Source organism: Pipistrellus hanaki, assembly GCF_964339955.1.
Source record: "Pipistrellus hanaki genome assembly, chromosome: 3".
Classification (NCBI taxonomy): domain Eukaryota; kingdom Metazoa; phylum Chordata; class Mammalia; order Chiroptera; family Vespertilionidae; genus Pipistrellus; species Pipistrellus hanaki.
The window spans coordinates 188121925-188143572 of record NC_140505.1 but is presented as its reverse complement, the minus strand read 5'-3'; the positions used below and the strand labels follow the sequence as shown (position 1 = coordinate 188143572).

At 70.4% G+C, this 21648-nt stretch overlaps 1 protein-coding gene across 1 annotated transcript; it reads right to left on the bottom strand.

The window, feature by feature from the left end:
• Positions 1-745: 745 nt before the first annotated feature.
• PRR5 (proline rich 5) lies at positions 746-21418 on the bottom strand. The gene is given in 9 exon segments (XM_084878201.1): positions 746-2578; positions 4012-4147; positions 6767-6907; positions 7172-7263; positions 11107-11133; positions 11136-11166; positions 12317-12365; positions 14821-14901; positions 21000-21418. Coding segments are annotated over 9 exon segments (1146 nt in total). The 5' UTR covers positions 21137-21418; the 3' UTR covers positions 746-2126.
• Between the last annotated feature and the right edge of the window lie 230 nt (positions 21419-21648).

Genomic DNA, 21648 nt, shown 5'->3' with positions numbered 1-21648 from the left:
GCACAGCTCAGCACAGCCCAGCGGCCGTCACACACCCAGTAACGCAGCGCACACACGGCTGTGGGCACGGGGACGCGGTGCCGGCCGTCCACAGCCGGAGGGAAGAGAGAGGGGAGGCGCGGGGAGTCCAGGCGGCTCTCCGGCTTCTTCCTGCTGCTCCCCCCGCCCCCGCCCCATCATCAGTGCCCGCAGCCCAGTACCCCGTCCCCTGTGTGGCCGCAGCAATCACTCCCTGCACTCCCATGCTCCGGACAGAGGATGGAGCAGAGGGAGCAGTGCCGAGCGGCGGCGATGCTCCAGCTTCATCACCTGTGCTCCTGCCGTGGTTATGAAGCCGGAGCGCAGTGCTCCCCAAGCAGCCGACTCCGCGCGCATGAACCGGCGGCGGGGGCCGGAGGGAGGGGACGCAGGCCCCGGGGGCCGGGTCTTGGCTCTTGTTTTCTCCCAAAGGAATGTCCTGCCGCTGCCTGGGACCGTGCTAACCCCCGAGAGCAACGTGTCCGGGCCGAGTGCGGGGACAGCGGCGGGCGCCCGGCCGGCAGACCAGGTCCCCCCGCCCCGGGACCAGGACCGGGGACCCCGCAGGCCAGGGCTGCTTTGCTGCTGTCACAGGCCGGTCCCTGCCAGGTTTCCCAGTCTCTCCGCGCCCCCCCCCCCCCCTTCCCCAGCCACTGCATTTGGTTGTTCACACCGATTGCAGGGCACAGTCCCTGCCTCTCCACAGGCTGTGGGAATGGTTTGGATCTAACTTTTTAAAAATATATTTTTATTGATTTCAGAGAGGGAGAGACACATCCATGATGAGCGAGAACGGTCGATCAGCTGCCTCCTGTGCGCCCTCCACTGGGGATCGAGCCTGAAACTCGGGCCTCTGCCCCGACCGGGAACGGAACTGTGACCTCCTGGTTCACAGGTCGATGCTCAGCCGCCGAGCCACACAGGCTGGGACGGATCTCTTTCCCGTTTAAGGCCGAGTCACTGCACTGCGCAGACGGACACCCTCTGCTCACCCGCTCCCCTGCCCGCGGACGCCTGGGCTGCCGCCCCCTTCCGGCTCTCCTGGGAGGTGCTCCGAACTCGGTGGGCAAGCACCCCGAGCCCCCGCCTTCGCGCACTGGGGGCACATTCAGCCTTCCTAATTACAGTCCAATATCACTTTCGTGGCCAGTGGAGAATCACCGAGCCTTTCTCCCCGAGTCCTCCCCACCCGGTGGGGACCCTCCTCTCCCCCACAGCGGTTCCTGGGCCGCAGCCCGCCCGGCAGCCCCTCCAAAGCCGCCTGGAGTGAACCAGCGGAGTGCAGTGGGTGCTCCAGGACACCCTGGCCCAAGGGCATTTTGGGGTGCACATATATACCCCAAACAAATGTAAACTTAGAGGTGCAGTCAGGGGTGCTCGGGAGGCCCCGGTGTTTTCCCAGAGGCCAGCTCCCCGGTGGGGGTGGGGGTGTGGGTGTGAGGCTCCAGGGACCCGGCTCCCGCTCCTCGGTGACCTTGGCTTCCGAACCGGCCTGGGGGCCTCGCTGGCCGACAGATGGGCCGTCACCCACCAGACTGCCCGGGTGACCGTGTCCCCCAATTCCTTCTGAAGCCCTCACCCCGTGGAGTTGCATCCGGAGGTGAAGTCACAAGGGTGGGGCCGATGCCCAGGATTAGCCTCCAGCGCGATTTCTCCCCCGTCCTGTCCTGCCCACGGCCAGTGAGGGCAGGCGGCGCCCAGGGTCCGGACAGTCACCCACGGGGTGTGCCGTGGGGAGGGGGGTGGCAGGTGGGTCCGAGGGCCGTTCCGGGGCTGGTCACGCGGCCGGAGTTGCAGTGTCCGTGGGTGTGGGCGTGGCGTGCTGGGCGGAGTGATGATGATGCCCCCCCAGCACGCGAGGCTGGCCCGTGCACCTGTGACCGCAGGAGGCAGGGGAGGCAGGGGAGCCGGGGTGCGGACACCCAGGACAGGGGCACTGGGCGGAGGAGAGGGGGAGCAGCGATGGTTTTCCCACCAAAGAGGGAGATGCTGCCGTGGCCGGGCTGACGGGGACCGGCTGGGACAGAGTAAAAACCTCTCTCTCTCTCTCTCACACACACGCACACGCACACGCTCACGCACGCGGGCTCAGTAAAAAACGGCGGCCCTCACACGAAGCTCTGCCGGCCCCGGTCCCCCTCGAACGCCGAGGCGCCCGCCCCGCGCCGGCCGAAGTCGATGAAGATGCCCTCGCCGTCCGAGTCCGCGGACTCCAGGATGCGGTCCACCAGGTGCTCGGGGCTGGAGGCCGGGGAGCCGCCGGCGGGCTGGGGCCCGGGGGGCTGCGGCGGGGGGTGCAGTCTGCTGGGGCAGGGCCCGGACTGGGTGCCCGGGGAGGGTGCGCGGTCCCCCGCGGGGCCGGGGCCGGGGCCCGGCCCGTCGGGGCAGGAGGGCAGCTCGGAGACGGAGTGCCGGCGCACGCCCGCGCCCCCGCCCGCCGCGCCCTCGGCCTCGTGCTCGGCCACGGGGTTCAGCAGTGGCGTGTTGTAGCTCTTGGAGCGCACCACCGGGGTCTTGGCCAGGACGTCGCCTGAGCGGGACCGGCGCAGCAGGTGCTTCTCTGCGGGCAGACGGACAGACGGACAGGCGGGCGTCAGCGCGAGGCCGGGGGAGGGGGAGGGTGTCCCAGGCCCTCCCTCCGGCCAGACCCGCGGCCCCTCCCAAGCGTGCGGACTGGGGCCGGAGCGGCCAGCCGGGCGCAGAGGCCGGGGCGGGAAGAGCGATGAGAATCGGACCTGTCGCCCGCCCGATGCCACGGGGTGAACTGTGTCCCCTGGTTCCTCTCGAAGCCCCCCCCCCGGGAGGTGTAGCTGGAGGTGGTCTCTAAGGTTACACGAGGTCACGGGGGCTCCCACCTCCCGTCGCCCCCGAGGTGGCCTCTGGAGCGGCAGGTCCCGGTGGGGCGTGGGCGTGGGCCTGCTCAGGCAGGGGGGGCTAAGACTGGCCGATGTCTCCCCCCAGCCCCGTGCAAAGCCAAGAAATCTCCTCCTGGGCAGATCAGACCGTCCTCAGAGCTGCAGTCTTGTGTGTGTGCGCGTGGGAGGGCGCGGAGAAGACAAGCCCACGTGGGAGGGTCTGGGCGGGGGTGGGGGTGGGAGAGGGTAGGTGCCACACTAGGGCAAGCAGCAAGGGGCCCTTCAGCGTGAGGTCAGGGCTGGGGTTTATTCCGATCCCAGGAGCCCGGGGGCGGGGCGGACCCGGGGTGACTGCCCAGGGGCAGGTCTCCACTCCCACTCAGGACCCGCAGCTCCGCAGAGTGCCACCAGGTGGCAGGGCTGAGTGTGCGGAGCGGCTCAGAGGCACCTCAGAGTCCCCTCCAGCCGCCAGGGCCCCCGGGGCGGAGCCGTGCCCCGCGTGGGGGGGGGGGGCACAGGATGAGGACGGTCCTTACACTGCTGTCCCCTCGCTGGGGCTGGGGTGCACCCCCTCTCCTTCCCCCCAGGCCGGGGTCCTCCTGGCGCTTCGGCCGCAGCCACGGCCAAGGCTGGGCTCCCCGGAGCTCCCTGCCCGCAGCCTCAGGCCACCAGGCACAGGGCCTCCTGGCACTCATCTGGGGACCGTGCACTCCGTGGTCTGCCTCTCCTGGCGGACCCCCCAGGCCCAGGCCCAGGCGCACAGTAGGTGCGGTTTCCATTGGTGAGTGAACGGTGGGCTGCCGTTAAAGGAGCAGTGGCTGTTTCCGTGGACCCGCCAGGCAGCCCAGGGCGCCAGCGCCCCACCCCGCTCCTGCCGGGGCCTCCCCAGGTGAGCCCGGGTTTCTGGGGCTCGGCCGCGTGCGGTCCACTCGCCTGGCCACGTCCTGACGCCCCGCTGAGCACGGACCTGACTCCTCGGGGCAGAGGACGGCATCCCCGCGGTGTCTGCTCCTGGCCCTCAGCCCGTGAAGGAGGGACCCCGGGGACCGTCTCAGAGTGACAGGCCTGGCACACGGCCCGGGCCGGGCAGAGGGGTGTGCCCAGCGGCCCCTGCGCCCGCCCAGGGCCGGGAACCTACCGAGGACGCAGGAGTGTGTGAAGGAGCCCTCGCCGGAGCAGAGGCCGTAGGTGCCCAGGTAGGGCGACACCACCTTCTGCACCAGCGTCTCCAGGCGCAGGTAGTCCTTGGTCACGCCGCGGGCCTCGTGCACGCCCTGCGAGAGGAGGGAGGTCACCACACAGCTCCGCCGCCCACCGAGCTCGGTTCACAGCCACCTCCAATGCGCCCCCCCCAAAAGCCACCTCCAGCGCCCTGCCCTCCCCCCATGCCCATCAAGACCCCCTCCCAGCCCTGGCTGGTTTGGCTCAGTGGATAGAGCATCAGCCTGTGGACTGAAAGGTCTTGGGTTCAATTCCTGCCAAGGGCACATGCCTGGGTTGCAGGCTCAGTCCCCAGTGGGGGCGTGCAGGAGGCAGCCAATTGAATCTCTACCATCATTGATGTTTCTCTCTTCCTTTCCTCTCTGAAATCAACAAAAACATATATATATTTTAAATATATTTTATTGATTTTTACAGCGAGGAAGGGAGAGAGACAGAGAGCTAGAAACGTCGATGAGAGAGAAACATCAACCAGCTGCCTCCTGCACACCCCCTACCGGGGATGTGCTCGCAACCAACGTACATGCCCCTGACCAGAATCGAACCCGGGACCTTTCAGTCCGCAGACCGATGCTCTACCACTGAGCCAAACCGGTTTCGGCAATAAAAACATATTAAAAAAAAAAAAAAGACAGCTCTTTCCAGCCCCCCTCGAGCTGCGGCCTGAGGCATGGCCCTGCTCTGAGCCCCTCTGTGCTGTCCCCGGCAGCTGTGGTCTGGGCGACTGAGGTGCCCGGGGGACAGGGCCCTGTGGCCACGTGTGTTTGGCCATCCTGTAGTCCGCCCCTCGGAGAGTCCCCATGCGGCTCCCGGAGGCTCTGGACATCCTGCAGGGGCAAGCTCACCCCCCCCCCCCCCCGCCCCCGCCCGGCCTCACCCCCCGCCCGGCCTCACTCCCTGCCCGGCCTCACCCCCCCCCTGCCCGGCCTCACTCCCCCCCGCCCCCCCTCACCCCCCGCCCGCCCTCACTCCCTGCCAGTGAGGAGTAACCACGTCTCTGTGGGCGAAGCACAGGGCGCACAGTAGGCCCTCAACACATGCTGCCCAGCAGCTGTGACATCAGAGGCATCTGGAACTTGAGAGCAGTGGGGACAGGCTCACTGGGACAGGCCATGCCAAGTGTGGGCCACGCGGGGGCGGGCAGAGCAGAGCCTTGTGGCTGGGGAGCACCCCCAGGAGCAGGAGGGGCAGTCTGGGGGGCCAGGGGCAGCACCACCCGCGAGACGGGGCTCCTGGGACCCCGGCGTCGGGGCCTCCCTCCTTGGCTCTAAATCCCAGCTGAGTGGCGCCCGCTCCCCAGGGGCATGCTGGGGGCTTCACATCGATCTCTCCCCGACATCCCTGAACCTGCCTGCCAATGGCGGCTTGAGAGACTTCAGCCCGGCCAGGTTTGACTGGACACCCCCGGGACCCCTGCTTGGCCGGCCTGCTGCCCCGGAGCCGCCAGGCCACCTCAGCTCCGGCTGTGCCTACCCCCAACCCTAACCCTCAGCTCCAGGCTGTGCCTAACCCTAAACCCAACCCTCAGCTCCCAGCTGTGCCTAACCCCAACCCCAACCCTAACCCTCAGCTCCCAGCTGTGCCTAACCCCAACCCCAACCCTAACCCTCAGCTCCCGGCTGTGCCTAACCCTAACCCCAACCCTCAGCTCCCAGCTGTGCCTAACCCCAACCCCAACCCTAACCCTCAGCTCCCAGCTGTGCCTAACCCCAACCCCAACCCTAACCCTCAGCTCCCAGCTGTGCCTAACCCTAACCCCAACCCTCAGCTCCCAGCTGTGCCTAACCCCAACCCCAACCCCAACCCTCAGCTCCCAGCTGTGCCTAACCCCAACCCCAACCCTAACCCTCAGCTCCCGGCTGTGCCTAACCCCAACCCTAACCCTCAGCTCCCAGCTGTGCCTAACCCCAACTCCAACCCTCAGCTCCCAGCTGTGCCTAACCCCAACCCCAACCCTCAGCTCCCAGCTGTGCCGCCTCCACAGCCACCGGCTCCCCTGCTCTGGGCTCCCCGGCTGCCCTGGCCGCAGGCCCACCGCACCGATCCTGCCTGACCAGGATCCCCCGTGCAGGGCGTCCACACTGAGCGGGCCTCGGAGCAGGCCGGACTCCAGTGGCCGGGCTGCTGGCCTGTCAGCTGCAAGCACGTGGCTCCTGGCGGGGACACCGTTTCCCTGCCGGTGCCGCCCGGGCCTGGGACAGGGAGCGGAGCCCGCACAGGGCTGGCTGCCGGCCCATACAGGGCCCGGGTGGAGCCGAAAGGCCGAGCCTGCAGTGGAGGCTGCTGGGGGCCCTCAGACCCCGTCCTGGGCAGGGCACTCACCCCGGCTGCTAGGAGCGTGGCTGCCCCCCTCGCAGCTGCTCTCTAACCGCCCCCAGAGCTGTCCCCTTGGTGAAGCCTCCCCCCCAGAGCTGTCGGGCCCTGTGGGGCGTCGGGGAGGCAGCTGGTCCCGGTCATGCTCCTGGGCTCCCTTGGGACCAGGCTGAGGCCGGCCTTCCTGGAACCTGGGCTCTGCCCAGCGCCCCGTCCCGCCCCTAGTGTGCCAGCTGCGAGTCTGCCCTCTTCACGCCCGCCCCAGGCTCCTCCCGATGGCCCCCGCCGTGACTCCTGCGGGCCCAGGCCCTCGTCTAGGCTCTGCCTCTGGGGCCTGCCCGGGCCCGGCGTGCGCTCACCTGGAGCACCAGCAGCATCTGCACGATGGCGGGGGGCACGCGGGCGTGGGCGCGGGCCAGCGCGTCCTCCAGCTTCACGCTGAGCGCGATGGCGTCGCGGAAGTGCAGCAGGGCCAGCTGGCGCACCGACGGCTCCTTGCCCTGCGGACAGCACGCCGCCAGTCACCGGCGCCCCAGACACCGGGCCCTGCCCCACCCAGAGCCCCCACTGTGCGCTGGGCACGGCCTACTGCGTGCCGCTCAGGCTTTGCAGGGCCCTTCGGAAGGAACCGCCTCATGTCCACCCTGTGGGTGGGAGGCAGGTTCTGAGGGGCCGGGGGCAGCCTGGAACGGCCGCGCGGGCAGGGGTGCCCCCCCCCCAGGCCGGGGGGTCACGGCGGCCTGGGGGCCGGGGCCGGGGCGCACCTGCACGGGGTAGAAGATGGCCTGCAGCGTGGGCAGCACGTCGCTGAAGAAGAAGTCCCACGTCTCAGCCAGCGAGTCCAGCAGCTTCTGTCCTGTGGGCACAGGGGCCGTCACCGCCGCCCGTCCCTCCCGAACGGCGGCAGAGCCCACCCTCCCGGGCTGGACGCATCTCCCGCCCGCAGGGGCGGCGCTCAGGCTGGCCCGGGGTCCACGCGAACCTTCCTGGGCCTCGGTTTCCCCACTACGATGAATGAAACGAGCTCCACAGGGCCTGGCGCAGAGCAAGTGCTCACTGTGGTCCCCGGTCCTGCCCACACCGGACCCACAGGGGCCAGACTCACAAGTGCACCCCCTCTCCCGCCCCCCACAGGAGCTTCTGCTCATGTCTTGTCTCCTCTCATCTCATTCACTAACCGCCCCGCCAAGGAGCCGAGGAACCCCCCCCACCCGCCTGACTCCTCCCCTCCCTCTGCTCACCCACCCGTCTGTCCACCCGACAGATGCTCATAGGACGGCCACACGGCCAGACCCTGCCCTGGGGACCTAACCCCCCCCCCCCCCGCATGACCGGGAAGCAGGGGCTGGACAGCTGTTAGGACGATGGCACGGGGCCACCGCGCTGGACGAGGGGAGGGAAAGCCTCCGAGAGGTTCAAGGTCTTGCTCAAGGGCCTGGGTCCCCGACACCCCAGGGTGCCCTGAGGGGGCTCTGAGAGCCAGGGAGACCGTTTTCCAGTCACAGCAACAGGCCCCGGAGGAGAGGAGAGCCGGTGAGCCGGCTGAATTAGGGTGTTTGCCGTACTGACCGGCACCCGTGGGTGTGAGCCAGCGAGTAGGCGTGCGGGAAGCAGGCGGTCCGGCCGGCCCTGAGGGGGAGGGTGCTGTGCCCGGGGGAGGGTGCCATGCCTGGGGGACGGGGCAGCCGAGGGCCCACGCCGGCCCGGGACCCCCAGGAAATGCCAGTGCAGACCTCAGCCGCCCGCTGGGAAGAGCAGAGTTCGGACGAGGGGCTGCCCGGCAGGAAGAGCCGGCCCCACCCGCAAGCCCACGAGGCACCAGCAGGGGCGTGGTGGGCATCTCTGGGCGAGGAGGGGCCAGTGCCCCCCGCGGGAGGCCTCCCAGACTGCACTGCTCCTGCCTGACCGCTGGAGGTTTCCATGGGAACGAGTCTCACTTCCTTGTGCTCTGGGCCCCATGCCCTCGGCCCGGGAAGGCCTGTGGGTGCCGGGCCCGGGAGGGGGCCTGGCTGGGCCACCCAGGGAGGCCCAGGCAGCCTGGTGGGCGGTGCCGGGGTCCGGCCTCTGTGCCCGGCCTCCTTGCCCAGCAGCCAGCTCCCGTCCGCCCCGGCCCACGTGGGTCTGCGGCGGGACAGGCGGGTGCTGCGGCCCCAGCAGGTCTGCCCGAGCACAAAGGTCCCTTCAGGTCCGCCACCGCCGGCCGCGGGGTGCCCTGGGCGTGGGCCGGGCCGGCGTTCCCGGGCTCAGGGACACCTCCGCCCGGAGGGAGAGGCACGGGGAGCAGACGCTGCCGCACGGAGCCCAGGCCCGGCGGACCGCACGCTGGCCGAGGCCCGGATCTCCGCTGGGGACCGAGGCCGGGGGATGGTCAGGCAGCACTGAGCGGGAGCTCTGCTGTGGGCCCAGGGGAGCCCCGCACCGAGCCTCAGCGTGTTTCTCTGTAAAATGGGCGCAATAACTGCCCCCTGCGCGGGGGTGAGAACAGGTGCTCGGGGAGTGCGGCTTTGCCACTGTGACACTGAGCAGGACCATGGCAGCGGCTGAGGCCCGAGGGGGCAGTCAGCCTTCCTTTGCCAAGTGCCGAGGCTGGCTCTGCGGCCTGGGTGCGGCTCGGGTCTCAGCCCGGCTCGGGAGTCCCCAGGGACCGCGATGACCACGGGTTGGCTGCGGAGGGGGCCGTCCTGGCTGCGGCTGAGTCTACTCCCTCCGAGCAGCCCTCGTGCTGAGGCCACCCGCCCACAGCCTGGGACGCGTCCCGGGAGGAGCCTCCACCTCCGGGCTGGCCTCCAGGCTTCTCATTTGCAGGAATCGCTCTACTTGGGAGCCCACGCCCACGGCCTCCATGGAGGCGCAGACAGGAGCCGTGGTGGGGGTCCGGGGCCGGCCCAGGGGCGGCCACCCGGTCCAGCAGAGCCCCGGTGAAGACGTGGCTGGGTGCAGGCAGCCGTCCCTGGGAAGAACTCTCCCTGGGACCCAAACCGGGGTGGGAGGCTCTCCAGGCTGTTCTCGGGGTGGCAGGCCGGTGACTGTTCCCTTTGCAGGGCCGAAGGGGGCCAGGAGTCGTCTGGGACAGACTATTTTCCGAGACTCTACTCAAGGGCCACTGCCTCCATGCAGGCCTCCTGGATTGCCAGTGAAACCAATCCCTTCCCCCGGACGCAGCACACGGACTTCCACCACCTGGTGTCCCCGTGGCTGTGAGGCCGGTCTCCTCCGTCCCCAGGTCCCCAAGGCCGCCCGGGCTGGCACGTGCTGAGCGTGTGGATGGAGGATGACGGACCCTAGAGTCTGAGACGGGGACGGAGCCAGAGGACAGGCTGCCTCTGCGGCCGGAGGAGAACGGCCCCGGGCCTGTCCCCGAGGCCGGGGGGTGGACGGGGCGGGCACTCCTTGCCGGTGGCCTGGTGGACACGGCACTGTGGGCAGGCCTCCACAGCCACACAAAGCTCCCCTTCTCCGAGCCCACTCCCCGGGCTGGCGCCGGTGGGAGGCGGCCACGGGGAATGTGCTGGAATGCGCCGAGTCAGGAGAGGGGCGTGGGCGGGCGTCTCCGCCAGGTGCCAAGCCCTCCCTGCCCGGCCTGCGGGCTTCCAGCGCCTCCTCTGGAAGCCGGCCCGAACCCGCGGCCCCACAGCCGAGATCCGTGCCCCTTCCCGGCTCCTGCCTCCGCAGCTCCCACCCGCCATGCCCGGGGTGAGGGAAGGGCGGGGGTTGTGGAAGGAACGGGGATGCAGCTCGGAGTTCATTCAGAGCTGCCAGGCCTCAGTCTGCTCCTCTGCAAAATGGAGTGACACCCCTTCTCTCCCCGGACAGAGTGAGGACTTGAGGAGGCGTCTGGAGCAGCGGAGAAAAGAGTGTGGCTGGAGCCGTGGCCTGGGCGTCCCCGAACCCCACCATGACTCAGTTTCCCCTCTGTTCAGGGGGCTACAACAATGGCACCTCCTGCACAGGCTGCTGGGGGACCCGGTGGGTTAGAGTCAGGAAAGCGTCTACAGCGCAAGCATGTGCTCTGTGCCCCGTGCATAGTAGGTGCTCAGCAAACACTCACGGAACTGACCCAGCACCGGCCTGGACGCAGAGGGCGCTCGCAGAGGCGTATCGGCTGGGCCGGCTCTCGCATCCCCTGACCCTCCCTAAAGAGGCCCCCTCGGCGGTGGCCCGGGGCCCCGGACATTGGGAGTCTGAGGGGGTGGGACCGGGCCCGCCCCCACCCCGCTGAGACTCAGGGCCTGGAGGAGAGGGTGGGCCACCTGCCGTCACCGCACGGTTCCCGGGCTGGGCAATGGGAGCCGAGCCGTGGCCCAGAGGCCCCCGGGGTGGGTGTGGCCTTAAGAGAACACTCCCAGCATGCCCGGCAGGAAGCGCCCCCCTCCCCAGCTGCTCCCCCGGGTGTCAGCGACCCCTTCAGGCCACCTTCCCTCAGGCCCGAAGACCCGCGGCCCCCGCTGCTGTGGCTGGGTGAGGCAGGGCCTCCTGGGGGCAGAGGCTCCCGCAGTGAGGGCCCTGCTGGGGTCGGGCCTCAGCCCGCTTCCCGGACCATCATTTCCGTCCCCCTGAGCCCTCCCGACCAGGAGGCCTGTGGCCCTCCCAGAGCCCTGGAGGCCCAGGCGAGGCTGGCAGTCCAGGCCCCATGGCACCTGCTGTGCCCCCTCCCCAAGGGGCCACAGAGCCACAGCCACGCCGGCCGGCCGGCCGCCACTCACCTCGTAGAAGCGGATCTTGTCCGCAGGATGACCATGCCCTTGGTCAGCAGCTGGTTCTGGAAGGCACACGGAGACGCGGTCACCGCCTGGGGGTGCCCGGGCTTCCGGGGGCAGCCTGGGCCCAGCGGGAGGGGCTCCCCGACATCCCGCCTCCTACCGGCCACGGAGCCCGACCCTCGGCTCGCCCTGGGAGGACACCGACCGCTGACTCAACCAGGGGTCCTCAGGGGACAGGAGGGGGCCGCAGGGACAACCCCAGAGACGGGGGGCGCCCGGAGCCTCCGAGAGCCGGCAGGCAGGCGGCCTGCACCCCACGGCCGGGGTGGGGGGGCGCGCTGGAGCACGCAGGGGCCATAGGGGCTCACCCACAGGGTCCTGGCCGCGCCAGGTCTCAGCTCCATTAACCCGGCCAAGAGATGCCCCCATGCCACCCACCGGTAAGGGGACAGGCGGGTGCAGACAATGGGGTGGTGCTCGGCTGTAAAGGGAGCGAGGCACCCCCACCTGCCACAGCAGGACCCGCTGTGCTGAGCGAAGGAAGCGGACAGAGGCCATGTGAGACCCCCGCCCCCGCCATGAAATGGGGTGTGAGGGGCGGGGAGGGACGTGAGGCTGATGGCAAACTGAGGCATCTCTAGGGCTGAGGGAACGATCTGGGACTGACAGTGGAGAAGGCCACGGGGCTGTGACTGCACTGAGAACCCCGGCGCTGGGCAGCCGGCCCGTGGGTCCCGCCCGGACAGAGCCGTGCGACCGGCTGGTCCCGCCTGTCAGCGGCTCTGCGGGCCCGCGCCCAGATGGGGGCCAGGAGGGCCCCGAGGGGCAGCGCCTGGGCAGAGGGGCCTTGGCGACAGGCTCAGGGCACCGGGGCTGTGCGGCGACCCAGCACGCACGCCGGGCCTGAGGTGACAGTCCAGGAGGAGGTGGGCACCGTGCTAGCACCTCCCCTGAGTTTATTACTGAACCTTCACGACTGCCAGTGGTGGCAGATGGGGAAACTGAGTCATGACTGGTACCTAGTGCTCCATGTACCCACTGAGGCGCCTGTCCTTTCCGGCCGGCTCAGGAAGCAACCCCAGCTGGGCCAGAGAGTGGGACCACCCACCTGCCGGCGGGACCACCCACCTGGCCGGCGGGACCACCCACCTGCCGGCGGGACCACCCACCTGCCGGCGGGACCACCCACCTGCCGGCGGGACCACCCACCTGCAGGTACTCGGTGAAGAAGGACCCCAGCTCTGTCTTCAGCAGCTGCCTGCGGGGAGAGGGGGCGGACAGTGAGGAAGAGGGGTCAGAGACCGCTCAGTGGCAGCGGCGGCCCCTGGGACCCCGATCCCGGCCCAGGAGCGGCACGTTCCGGGAGGCACAGCCTGACCGCATGCAGGAGCTTCGAGAACCGCGGGGGAGACTCGGCTACGGGGCGCTGGATGGCTCGTCAGGGGCTCCCGTGGGATCGAAGCCAATGGCCAATCACGGATTCGATGCCAATTAATTCACTAACTTAAGGTGCCACAGGATGGGAGGAGCTGGGGCGGGCCATCCGGAAGGACCCACAGGCCCTGGAGTCGGGGGCCTAAGTCCCGGCCCCAGTGACTGGTCCTCTGACCTTGAGCGACCCCCGACCTCTGTGCCTCAGTTTCCTCACCTGTGAAATGGGGTGATAAGGTGCCCGTTCCTCAGGTGTGCAGTGTGAGGCATGGAAAGCGGGGCAGGCGGCTGGCCCAGGGCCAACTCTCAAAAAAAGGAGGGCCCTGCTGACCTGACATCCCCGCACTTCGCTCTGAGCTGGCTAAACGGGCCGCCCAGGCCGGCGCGGCTCGGAGGCGGAGCGTCGACCCATGAACCAGGAGGTCAAGGGCAATGCCCGGGTTGAGGGCTCGGTACCCAGGGGGGGCGTGCGGGAGGCAGCCGATCAATGGCTCTTTCTCACCACTGATGCTTCTACTTCTCTCCTCTTCTCCCTTCTTCTCTGAAATCAATAAAATATATATATTTTTAAAAAGACGTACTGAACTAAGAACTGGCAATGCTGTGGTAAATAAAAAGATTGTCTTTGTCCAGAAAAGAGAAGAAGTTGCCCCAAACAGCCTAACGGGCCCCTCCCCTGACCTCTCCCTGCTTCTCGGGTAAGGATCACGGGGCCGGCCAGGGGGTGCTGGGGCCCAGGCGTGCATCTCTGCGTCCCCCACCCAGACACACACCCCAGAGGGGCTCCTGCTCCATCCAGCCCCCGGGGGCTGGTGACGAGGCACGTGGTCTGGTTTAGAGCCCTCCCTCCCCACCCGTTTATGCTGCGGGGGGGAGGGGGGCGGACACTGCGGGGGGGAGGGGCGGACACTGCGGGGGGGGCGGACACTGCGGGGGGGGAGGGGGCAGACACTGCGGAGGGGAGGGGGCGGACACTGCGGAGGGGAGGGGGCGGACACTGCGGGGGGGAGGGGGTGGATACTGCGGGGGGGAGGGGGCGGACACTGCAGGGGGGAGGGGAGGGGGCAGACACAGCGGGGGGAGGGGCGGACACTGCGGGGGGGGGCGGACACAGCGGGGGGAGAGGGGGGGCGGACACAGCGGGGGGAGGGGAGGGGGCAGACACAGCGGGGGGGAGGGGGGGCGGACACAGCGGGGGGAGGGGAGGGGGCAGACACAGCGGGGGGAGGGGCGGACACTGCGGGGGGGAGGGGCGGACACTGCGGGGGGGAGGGGCGGACACAGCGGGGGGAGAGGGGGGGCGGACACAGCGGGGGGAGGGGAGGGGGCAGACACAGCGGGGGGAGGGGCGGACACTGCGGGGGGGAGGGGCGGACACTGCGGGGGGGAGGGGCGGACACAGCGGGGGGAGAGGGGGGGCAGACACAGCGGGGGGGAGGGGGGGCGGACACTGCGGGGAGGGGAGGGAAGCCCGTGCTGGGTGGTTTGCTCAGGAATTTAGAAGCATCTCCTCTGCTCTGTTGTTCCCACAGCAGGTCCCTCAGGCCTGGACACACCTGCTCCCAAGCAGAGGCATATCAGGGCCAGGGCTGCGCGGCCCCTTCGGCACCCCGGGGGGCTTCTGCCCCGCCCCCCGCTGGCCGGAGAAGCCCGAGAAAGGTGAATGGGTCACACGTGGCCTGCTCTCAGGCTTCCCCGGCCCTCCCTCCCGGCCTGGCTCTGTCTGTCTACAGGGGCCTCTCAGCTGTGTCCTGCGGCGGGCGGGGTACCCCCGTCTGTCCACCCCCACCTCGAGCTCAAAGGCGGAAGGGAACACACGGGAAGCACATGCCTCCCTGTAGCGGCTGTGTGACCCTGGGCAAGTCCGCGACCTCTCTGAGCTCCGGCGCCTCCACCGACCCCCGCAGTATGGCAGCCCCTGGCCTCGCAGTTCCGGGAGCCGGTCCTGGGCTCCTCCCCGGCGCTCTCAGGAAATGAGGGCGACCAGGAATGCCACCCCCGTCACGGGCAGGTAGTCCTCCTTTCACAGAATAAACGCCCTACCAGACGCTCCGTCAGCGGGGATGTGGGCGCCATCTTAAGCCTGACCAGATGTCCGGGGGGGGGGGGGGCCCCCGTAGCAGCGCCAAGGGCCATGTGTCACTGCGTCACAGCCTCAGGCGGAGTCTGGGTGAGGCTGGTGGACGGGCTGGGGCTGGGAGGGGCGGGGGCTGGCTGGGGCCCCCCCCGGCTCAGCCCCCCCCCGCCCTCCCAGCCCGGGCCTGGCCTGGGGGAGCACTCACCGGACACCTTCGTTGAGGCTGAAGAGCTCTTGGTCGGGCAGCCCCTTGCGCTGGAAGACGGCGATCACCCCGTTGTGGATGCTGCAGGTGGGAGAGGGGAGCTGTGCCCAGACCAGACCCCTGGTCTCCCGGGACAACCCCCCCCCCGGGCCTCCCGGACCCCCCGGCCTCCCGGACCTCCTCCCGCCCGTCCCCACCGCAGCCTTCCTGCTCGGCCGGTCGGGGCCCAGAAGCAGGGATGGGCTGTCCCGGCGGGACCCCGTCCACACCCGAACCTCAGTTCCCACCTCAACCCCACAGTCCTGCGCCCCAGCCTCCCCTGTGCATCGGGCCCACCCGTCACCCCTCCAGGGTCCTGTGCACCCCCACTCTGCTTCCCTGCCCGTGCTCCTGAGCCCTCCCAGCCCGGGTGCACCCCTCCCCACCCCGGCTTCTCAGCCTGGGCATCAGGTGCCCCTCCCCAGCGGCAGACCCGGGTCTGCACCAGCCCGGGGGGGGGTCTGCTGCCTGGGCCCCCTCCCCCCCGGCTCCCCTCACACCCCAGGGGCCGCCTGGGCCCCCCACCCCCGCTCCCCTCAGACCCCGGTGCTGCCTGGGCCCCCCCACCCCCGGCTCCCCTCAGACCCCGGTGCTGCCTGGGCCCCCTCCACCCCCCCCCCCTCCTCAGACCCCGGTGCTGCCTGGCCCCCCCCCCCCCTCAGACCCCGGTGCTGCCTGGCCCCCCCCCCCCCACACCCCAGGTGCTGCCTGGGCCCCCTCCACCCCCCGCTCCCCTCAGCCCCAAGCCTGTCGGGGAGCCGCCCCGCGGGGCCTGCAGCCGCTGCCTCTCCTGCCTGCAGGCAGCCTCCTCCCGTCTCAGAGGCCAGCAGCCTTCAGACGGGAGCCGGCTCAGGAGCCACCGCCTCCAGGAAGCCCTCCAGATTCCCTCCCTCTCCGCAAGGACCATGTCCCCGCACTTCGCCGAGTCCCTTCCTGTGAGTCCCTCCCACGGCCGCACGCTGAAGGTCACCGCCTGGCGGGCTGCCTGACTGGTGAGCAGGGTCAGCTGGACACGCTGCCGGTCACACACAGGGCGGGCCGGGCCGCCACGCTCCGGGTGCCCCAACCCTTCCCAGCAGCACGGACTGGCTGCCCACTTCTCAGACGAGGAGACTGAGGCTCAGAGAGGCCAAGCCCCCTAAGGGAAGCCACAGAGCCCGCCCAGCAGCTGCCCTTTCCCCTGCAGCCTCCCAGGCAGCGGCCTGGGCAGGTTCCGGCCGAGGCCCCGCAGGCACGGACGGACAGGCGGGCGGACGGACGGACGGGCGGGCAGGGCAGGGCCGCGTCCCGGTGGGCAGAGGGTCTGAGCGCTGGGGGCTCGATGGGGGACGTGCCGGTCTCAGCGAATCCCAGAGGAGCCGGGCGCCGGGTGCTGGTAACCGGCACTGCGGGCGCGGGCGCGGGAGGGCTGCTGCTCACACGTCCGGGCCGCGCGGCCTCTGCCCGGTCCTGCCTGTGAGATGCGGGTCCTGCGTGCGCCCGCCCCGCCGCGGTGAGGACGGAACGCTGGCCTGGCCGGGCCTCAGGTTCACAGCCAGGATCTCTACACCCAGCTCCCACCCACAGACTGCAAAAGGGAGACCTCGGGGAAGCCTGATGGCCCCTGGGAAGCAGCTGTCCTAGGGCAGAGCCCTGGAATCCGACAGCTGAGCCCACTCCCAGCCTTTGGGGGCTGCTGGGAGCTGGTGGGGGCGGGGAGGGGGGCACAGTGCAGGCGGCCCCCCCAGCCACTTCCGGAGCTCAGAGGGCCGGCCGCGTCCTCCTGGGCCCCAAGTCAGGCAGCTGGAGCCCGGGCCTCGGAGGCCTCGGCCACCCCAGGCCTGTCCTGCTGTTCTTGGGACCCGTGCTTACCACCCTGTGCCCCTTCCCTTAAACCAGGGTGCGAATGCCCGGCCCGAGGGCCTATGAGGCCGAGAAATTGCGTGGCCTGGCCCCGCGGAGGCGTGTGGGGCGTCATTACACGTTCGACCACATATCGCGGCCAGTGTGAGCGCTGACACGTGCAGGGCCTCGAATGATGTTCCAACTCCCCACAGGGCTTCGGCCCACCCCTCGCTCTAACCCTCTGGACCCCAGCCCACTCCCGTCCCCGGCAAACTGCGGCTCTGCTGACTAATGAGTTTGCCAGCCCCTGCTAAGGCATTGCCCTCACCCAGAAGTTTTGACTTCAGGTTAGACACTAGCACATTAATAAAATGTTTTTAAGAGTTTTTCCCTAGCAGGGGCTGGCAAACTCATTAGTCAACAGAGTGGCAAACCGAAGCTAGCCAGCCGCAGTTTGCCGACCACTGCCCCACACCATGTGGCTGTGGATGACCAGGCCCGCAGTCTGGCCCCTCAGGGGGTCCAGCCCCTCTGTGACCCACCCCACCGGCCTCCCTCAATGGCCCCTCCTGCCTCAATGGCCTTCCTCCACCTCCCTCCTCCCACCCCCAAGAGCCAGGCCCTCCTCTCACCCGTGTGGGGAGGGCATCCCCCCACCTCCTGCTCGGGGTTAGCCCCCCCCCACCCCCCCCCCAGCACAGGGGAGCAGGGTGCCACCTGAGGAACAGGGCGCGGCCTTGCACTCTGTCACCTCCTGTCTGTCCGAGCAGCCCCGCCCACCGGCTCAGGGTGTGGTTTCAGTCCCAGTCTGTCTGCCCACCGGCCTCCGTGTCCCAGTCCACACAATGGGCTCCTGTCCCCATCCACACGGGGCTCAGCGCGGCCTCTGAGGGGGGCGGTGGGCCCGGAGCCCTGCGGCTGTGACACTGAGGCGGGGCCACAGAGGCTGGGCCGTTGCTCTGCGGTGCCTCAGTCTCCCCCGCCCCCTCTGACAGCACCAGGTGGGGCCTGTCACCCTCAGGCAAACAGGCTGCAGGCGGCCCCACCCAGCACCACACCCAGCCAGGGCCGCCACAGCCCTCCACGCCCACACGTGGGGTGGGGGTGGGGGACAGGCAGGACACCCCCCTCCCCGCGTTTCTCGCTGGTGGAGGTTCAGCTTTTCCCAGGTCCCAGTTGGGTAAACAAGCCCTGCTGAGCCCCTGGGAGGGGGAGGCCCTCATGTGACTTCTCTGCCCCCCAAAACAGAAGTGAAACCCGCGGCGGCCGCAGAGACCAGAGGAGGCGGGCCCAGCAGGGCAGGGCCAAGGTCCCCACAGGCGACCTGACCTCCCCTCCGGAGCCTCCAGGAGCCCCACCCCCCACCGGCCTCCCTCCAGCAGCCGCACTCCCGTCCTCCTGGGGCATCCCTCAGCGGGCCTGTCCCCTCCCCCAGTCCCCCCTCACCCCCCCCACCGGCCTCCCTCCAGCAGCCGCCCTCCTGTCCTCCTGGGGCATCCCTCAGAGGGCCTGTCCCCTCCCCAGTCCCCCCCTCACCGGCCTCCCTCCAGCGGCCGCCCTCCCGTCCTCCTGGGGCATCCCTCAGAGGGCCTGTCCCTCCCCCTCCCAGAGTCCCCCCCTCACCCCCCCCCACCGGCCTCCCTCCAGCAGCCGCCCTCCTATCCTCTGGGGCATCCCTCAGAGGCCTGTCCCCCCCCCCCCCCATCGGCCTCCCTCCAGCGGCCGCCCTCCCGGGGCATCCCTCAGAGGGCCCCCCTCCCCCCACCACAGGAGACAGGGCCGCCTTCCAGCCTCCTCCCGAGCACTGGCGGGCACAGGGCAGACCCCGGTGAGGCTCTGGGGCACCAGGATGGGTGGGGGGGGGGGGGCAGCTCCAGCCTCCGGGAGCCTCCGTGGGAGCCTCCGTGGGACATGCTCACACGTGTCCAGGGCAGTGGCTCCAGGTCACACCTGGGTGCAGACCAAGGCCCTGCCCGCTGAAGACAATCGCCCGCCTTGGAGGCGGGTCTCTGGGGAGAGTGACCAGTGTCACCCGCACCCCTGGGCTCACCCGCTCCCCTGCTCCCGCCTGGCCCGGCGCCTCCACGCTAACATCGAGGTGGGGCGGGTGCTGGGCTCTCCAAACCTTAGCCCTGGGGCAGATCCAGGCCTGGCAAGGAGCGGGGCGTCACAGTGGTTAGCGCCCTCAGCCCCAAACGCAGGTGTGCGGGACCAGTGTTGGGGTCTGGGAGCTCCCTCCATCCTCATCTCAGAACATGACCTTCATGGCGCTGGAGGCCCCCACACGCCTGGGTCCTGACCTTGGGGGGGGCATATGGGACGCCAGGTGGGAGCGGCAGGCTCCTAACCTCCTGGCCAGCCCCTCGGTGGCTCCGCACCGGGCTGGGCACCAGGAGACCCGGCCACCAAGCAGCTGCGGGTTCAGGGAAACCACTCCCCACAGCTGTAGAGGGCGGTCTGCGGGGGCCAAGGGGGCCCGCCTGGCACCCGTCCGCAGGCGTGTCCCGCACACGGGTGGGGAGGGATGCACGTGGGCCTCGGTGTCACCGTGGGCCTCTTCCCAGCGCTAAGCAGACCTGCATCCCTCGCCGGCGGACGGCACCCTGCGCACTGACTGCCCCTCGGACCAGCCCGGCCCGGCCAGGGCGGGGAGGAGCGAGGGAGGAGGGAGCGAGCGGACTAGGAGTGGCTGGGCCAGGGCATGGACTCCATCCTCACAGACGGAGGCGGAGCCAGAGGGGTGTGGGGCAGTCACGGACGGAGCTGGCCTGCAGGGCGGACCTCCGGGCCCAGAACCCCGAGAAGAAACTGGTTGTTTAGGTCCCCCAATCGGTGGCCCCGGGGCACGAATTCGGCCACACAGGGAAAGGGGTGCATCCAACTCAATGGGGTCAGCTCGGCAAGGGGGGCCGCTGCGGCCGTCCTGGACCGTGCGAGACCGGAGCCCCGCCCCGCCGGTCACTCGGGCCTCGCTGTGTGTGTGTGTGTGTGTGTGTGGGGGGGGGGGGGACCTGCTCCTCAGCAGCCGCCGGGCCCAGGGACAGATGGAGTGAGTCTCAAGGGTCCCAGGCGACCTCTCGGGAGACCAGCGCTGGCCGCAGGGTGCCCACCTCTGCCGGGGACACCGGGCAGGGCCTGCCACGAAGGGAGCCATCAGGTTCCCGAGGAACCCCCCAAACCCCAACCCTGCAGGCACCCCGACAGGAGTCCGGGCTTGAGTTAGGGTGACAGGGGACCTCCCATGTTATGGGTAAGGACACTGAGGACCAGAGAAGTGACTTCTCAAGGCCGCACAGCAGGAAGGGGCAGCTGGGGTTCTAACTAAGGCTGTCGGCTCCCTCTGGTCCCCCACAGCAGACACACGGAGGGGGCGCTGTCTGCCCCCGGTTCTGGGAGACAGCGTGCAGCCGTCGGTCAGTGAGATTCCCCAACCAGAGTCCTCCCACCGTCTCCACGTGGGCCTGTGAGGAGGATGTGCATGCCGGGGACAGATGGGGAAACTGAGGCAGACACTTCCCGCCCTCAAGCCGTTTGCAGCTTGGCGGGGGCAGAAGACAAGGAGTCTGGGTGGAGCGGCCGCCTACCCACAGAGCAAGGTCCAAGCCTGGCCCGGCCCGGCCGGAGGCGCGTGGGGTGGGGCAGCCTCAGCCGCCTGGCAGCCTCCGCGGACCCCGCTTTCCTCTCGGTGACAGTGTCTGTGTCTAGGCCGTGGGCAGACAGGAATCCGCTCAGTGAACCGCCTCCCGGCCCCCAGCCCGGCTGCGCACACAGCGGGCGGAGGGCTCCCCGGCCCTCGGTCCGGCCGGGCGGGGGTGGGGTCGCAGGAATGCGGGCAGCGGCCGCACCCCGGCCGCCGGCAGCTGGGAGGCCCGGCCGCTCCGGGGAAGCCGCCCGCCCCCCGATCGGCGCGCAGACAGGAAGCGGCAGCAGCCCGCCCGCTGCGCCCCGGCCCGCGCTCCCGGGCGGGATGGGAGAGACTTCCTGCCGCCCCAGCTCCGGGCCGCCGGGGCCCCGCGCGGAGCCGCGGGGAGACCCCGGGGGGGGCGGGGGGAGGCGGGCACGGGGCCCCGCCCACCCGCCACCGCGATCCCCGCCGGGCGCTCCGGGGCGGCGGGTCCGGGTCCGGGAACACGTTGCACTGAACTTCCCGGTCCGCCCCGCACCGCGGCGCAGGAGTTCCTGCAAACTGAGCGGAGCCCCGGCGCCCACAGCCCCGGCCCGGGGCGCGCCTCCCCGCCCACCGGCCCGGCGGCCCCTCGGCGGGCGCTGGGCCCGGGCTCCAGGCTCTGGCCCGGGACCCGGGGGCGGGCGCTTACCTGTTCCAGGTGGCGTTGGCACAGGCCCGGCGCTGCTGGGTGCCCCGCTCGTCCGCGGCGGCGGCGGCCGGCTCCCTCTTGCCCAGGTCACTGAGGCTGGGCGAACTCATGAACTTCAACCTGCGGAGAGTCCGCATCGTGACACGCGGCCCGCGCCGCGCCCACGCGCGTCCGGCGCCGCGCCCTGCGCCACGCGCCACACGGTGCCGCGGCCCGGCCGGCGCCGCGCCTACGAGGAAACTTGGGAGCGAGCAGGAAGCCGACCGGCCCCGCGGGGTCCCGCCCCGGCCCCACGCCTCCGCCCCGGGCCCGGCGCCGGCCGGCCCTCCGGGTTAATCATTGCTCCGGGCGGCGGCGGCGGGAGCCCGGAGCCCCGCGGCGGGCAGCGCGGACCCGGCGCAAACAGAGGCCGGGGGCGGGGCCAGCGAGGGGCGGGGCCAGGGAGGGGCGGGACCAGGGAGGGGCGGGACCAGGAGCGGACAGGGCCAGAGGCCGGGGGCGGGGCCAGGGCGGAGGGGCGGGCCCAGAGCCCGGGGCGGAGCGGGGGAAGAGGGCGGGGCCGTGCGGACGAGAAAGGGCGGGGCCTCGAGCTGCGGGCAAAGCCCGCGCCTCCGCCTCTAAACCCCAGCTCAGCCCCATCCAGGTGGTG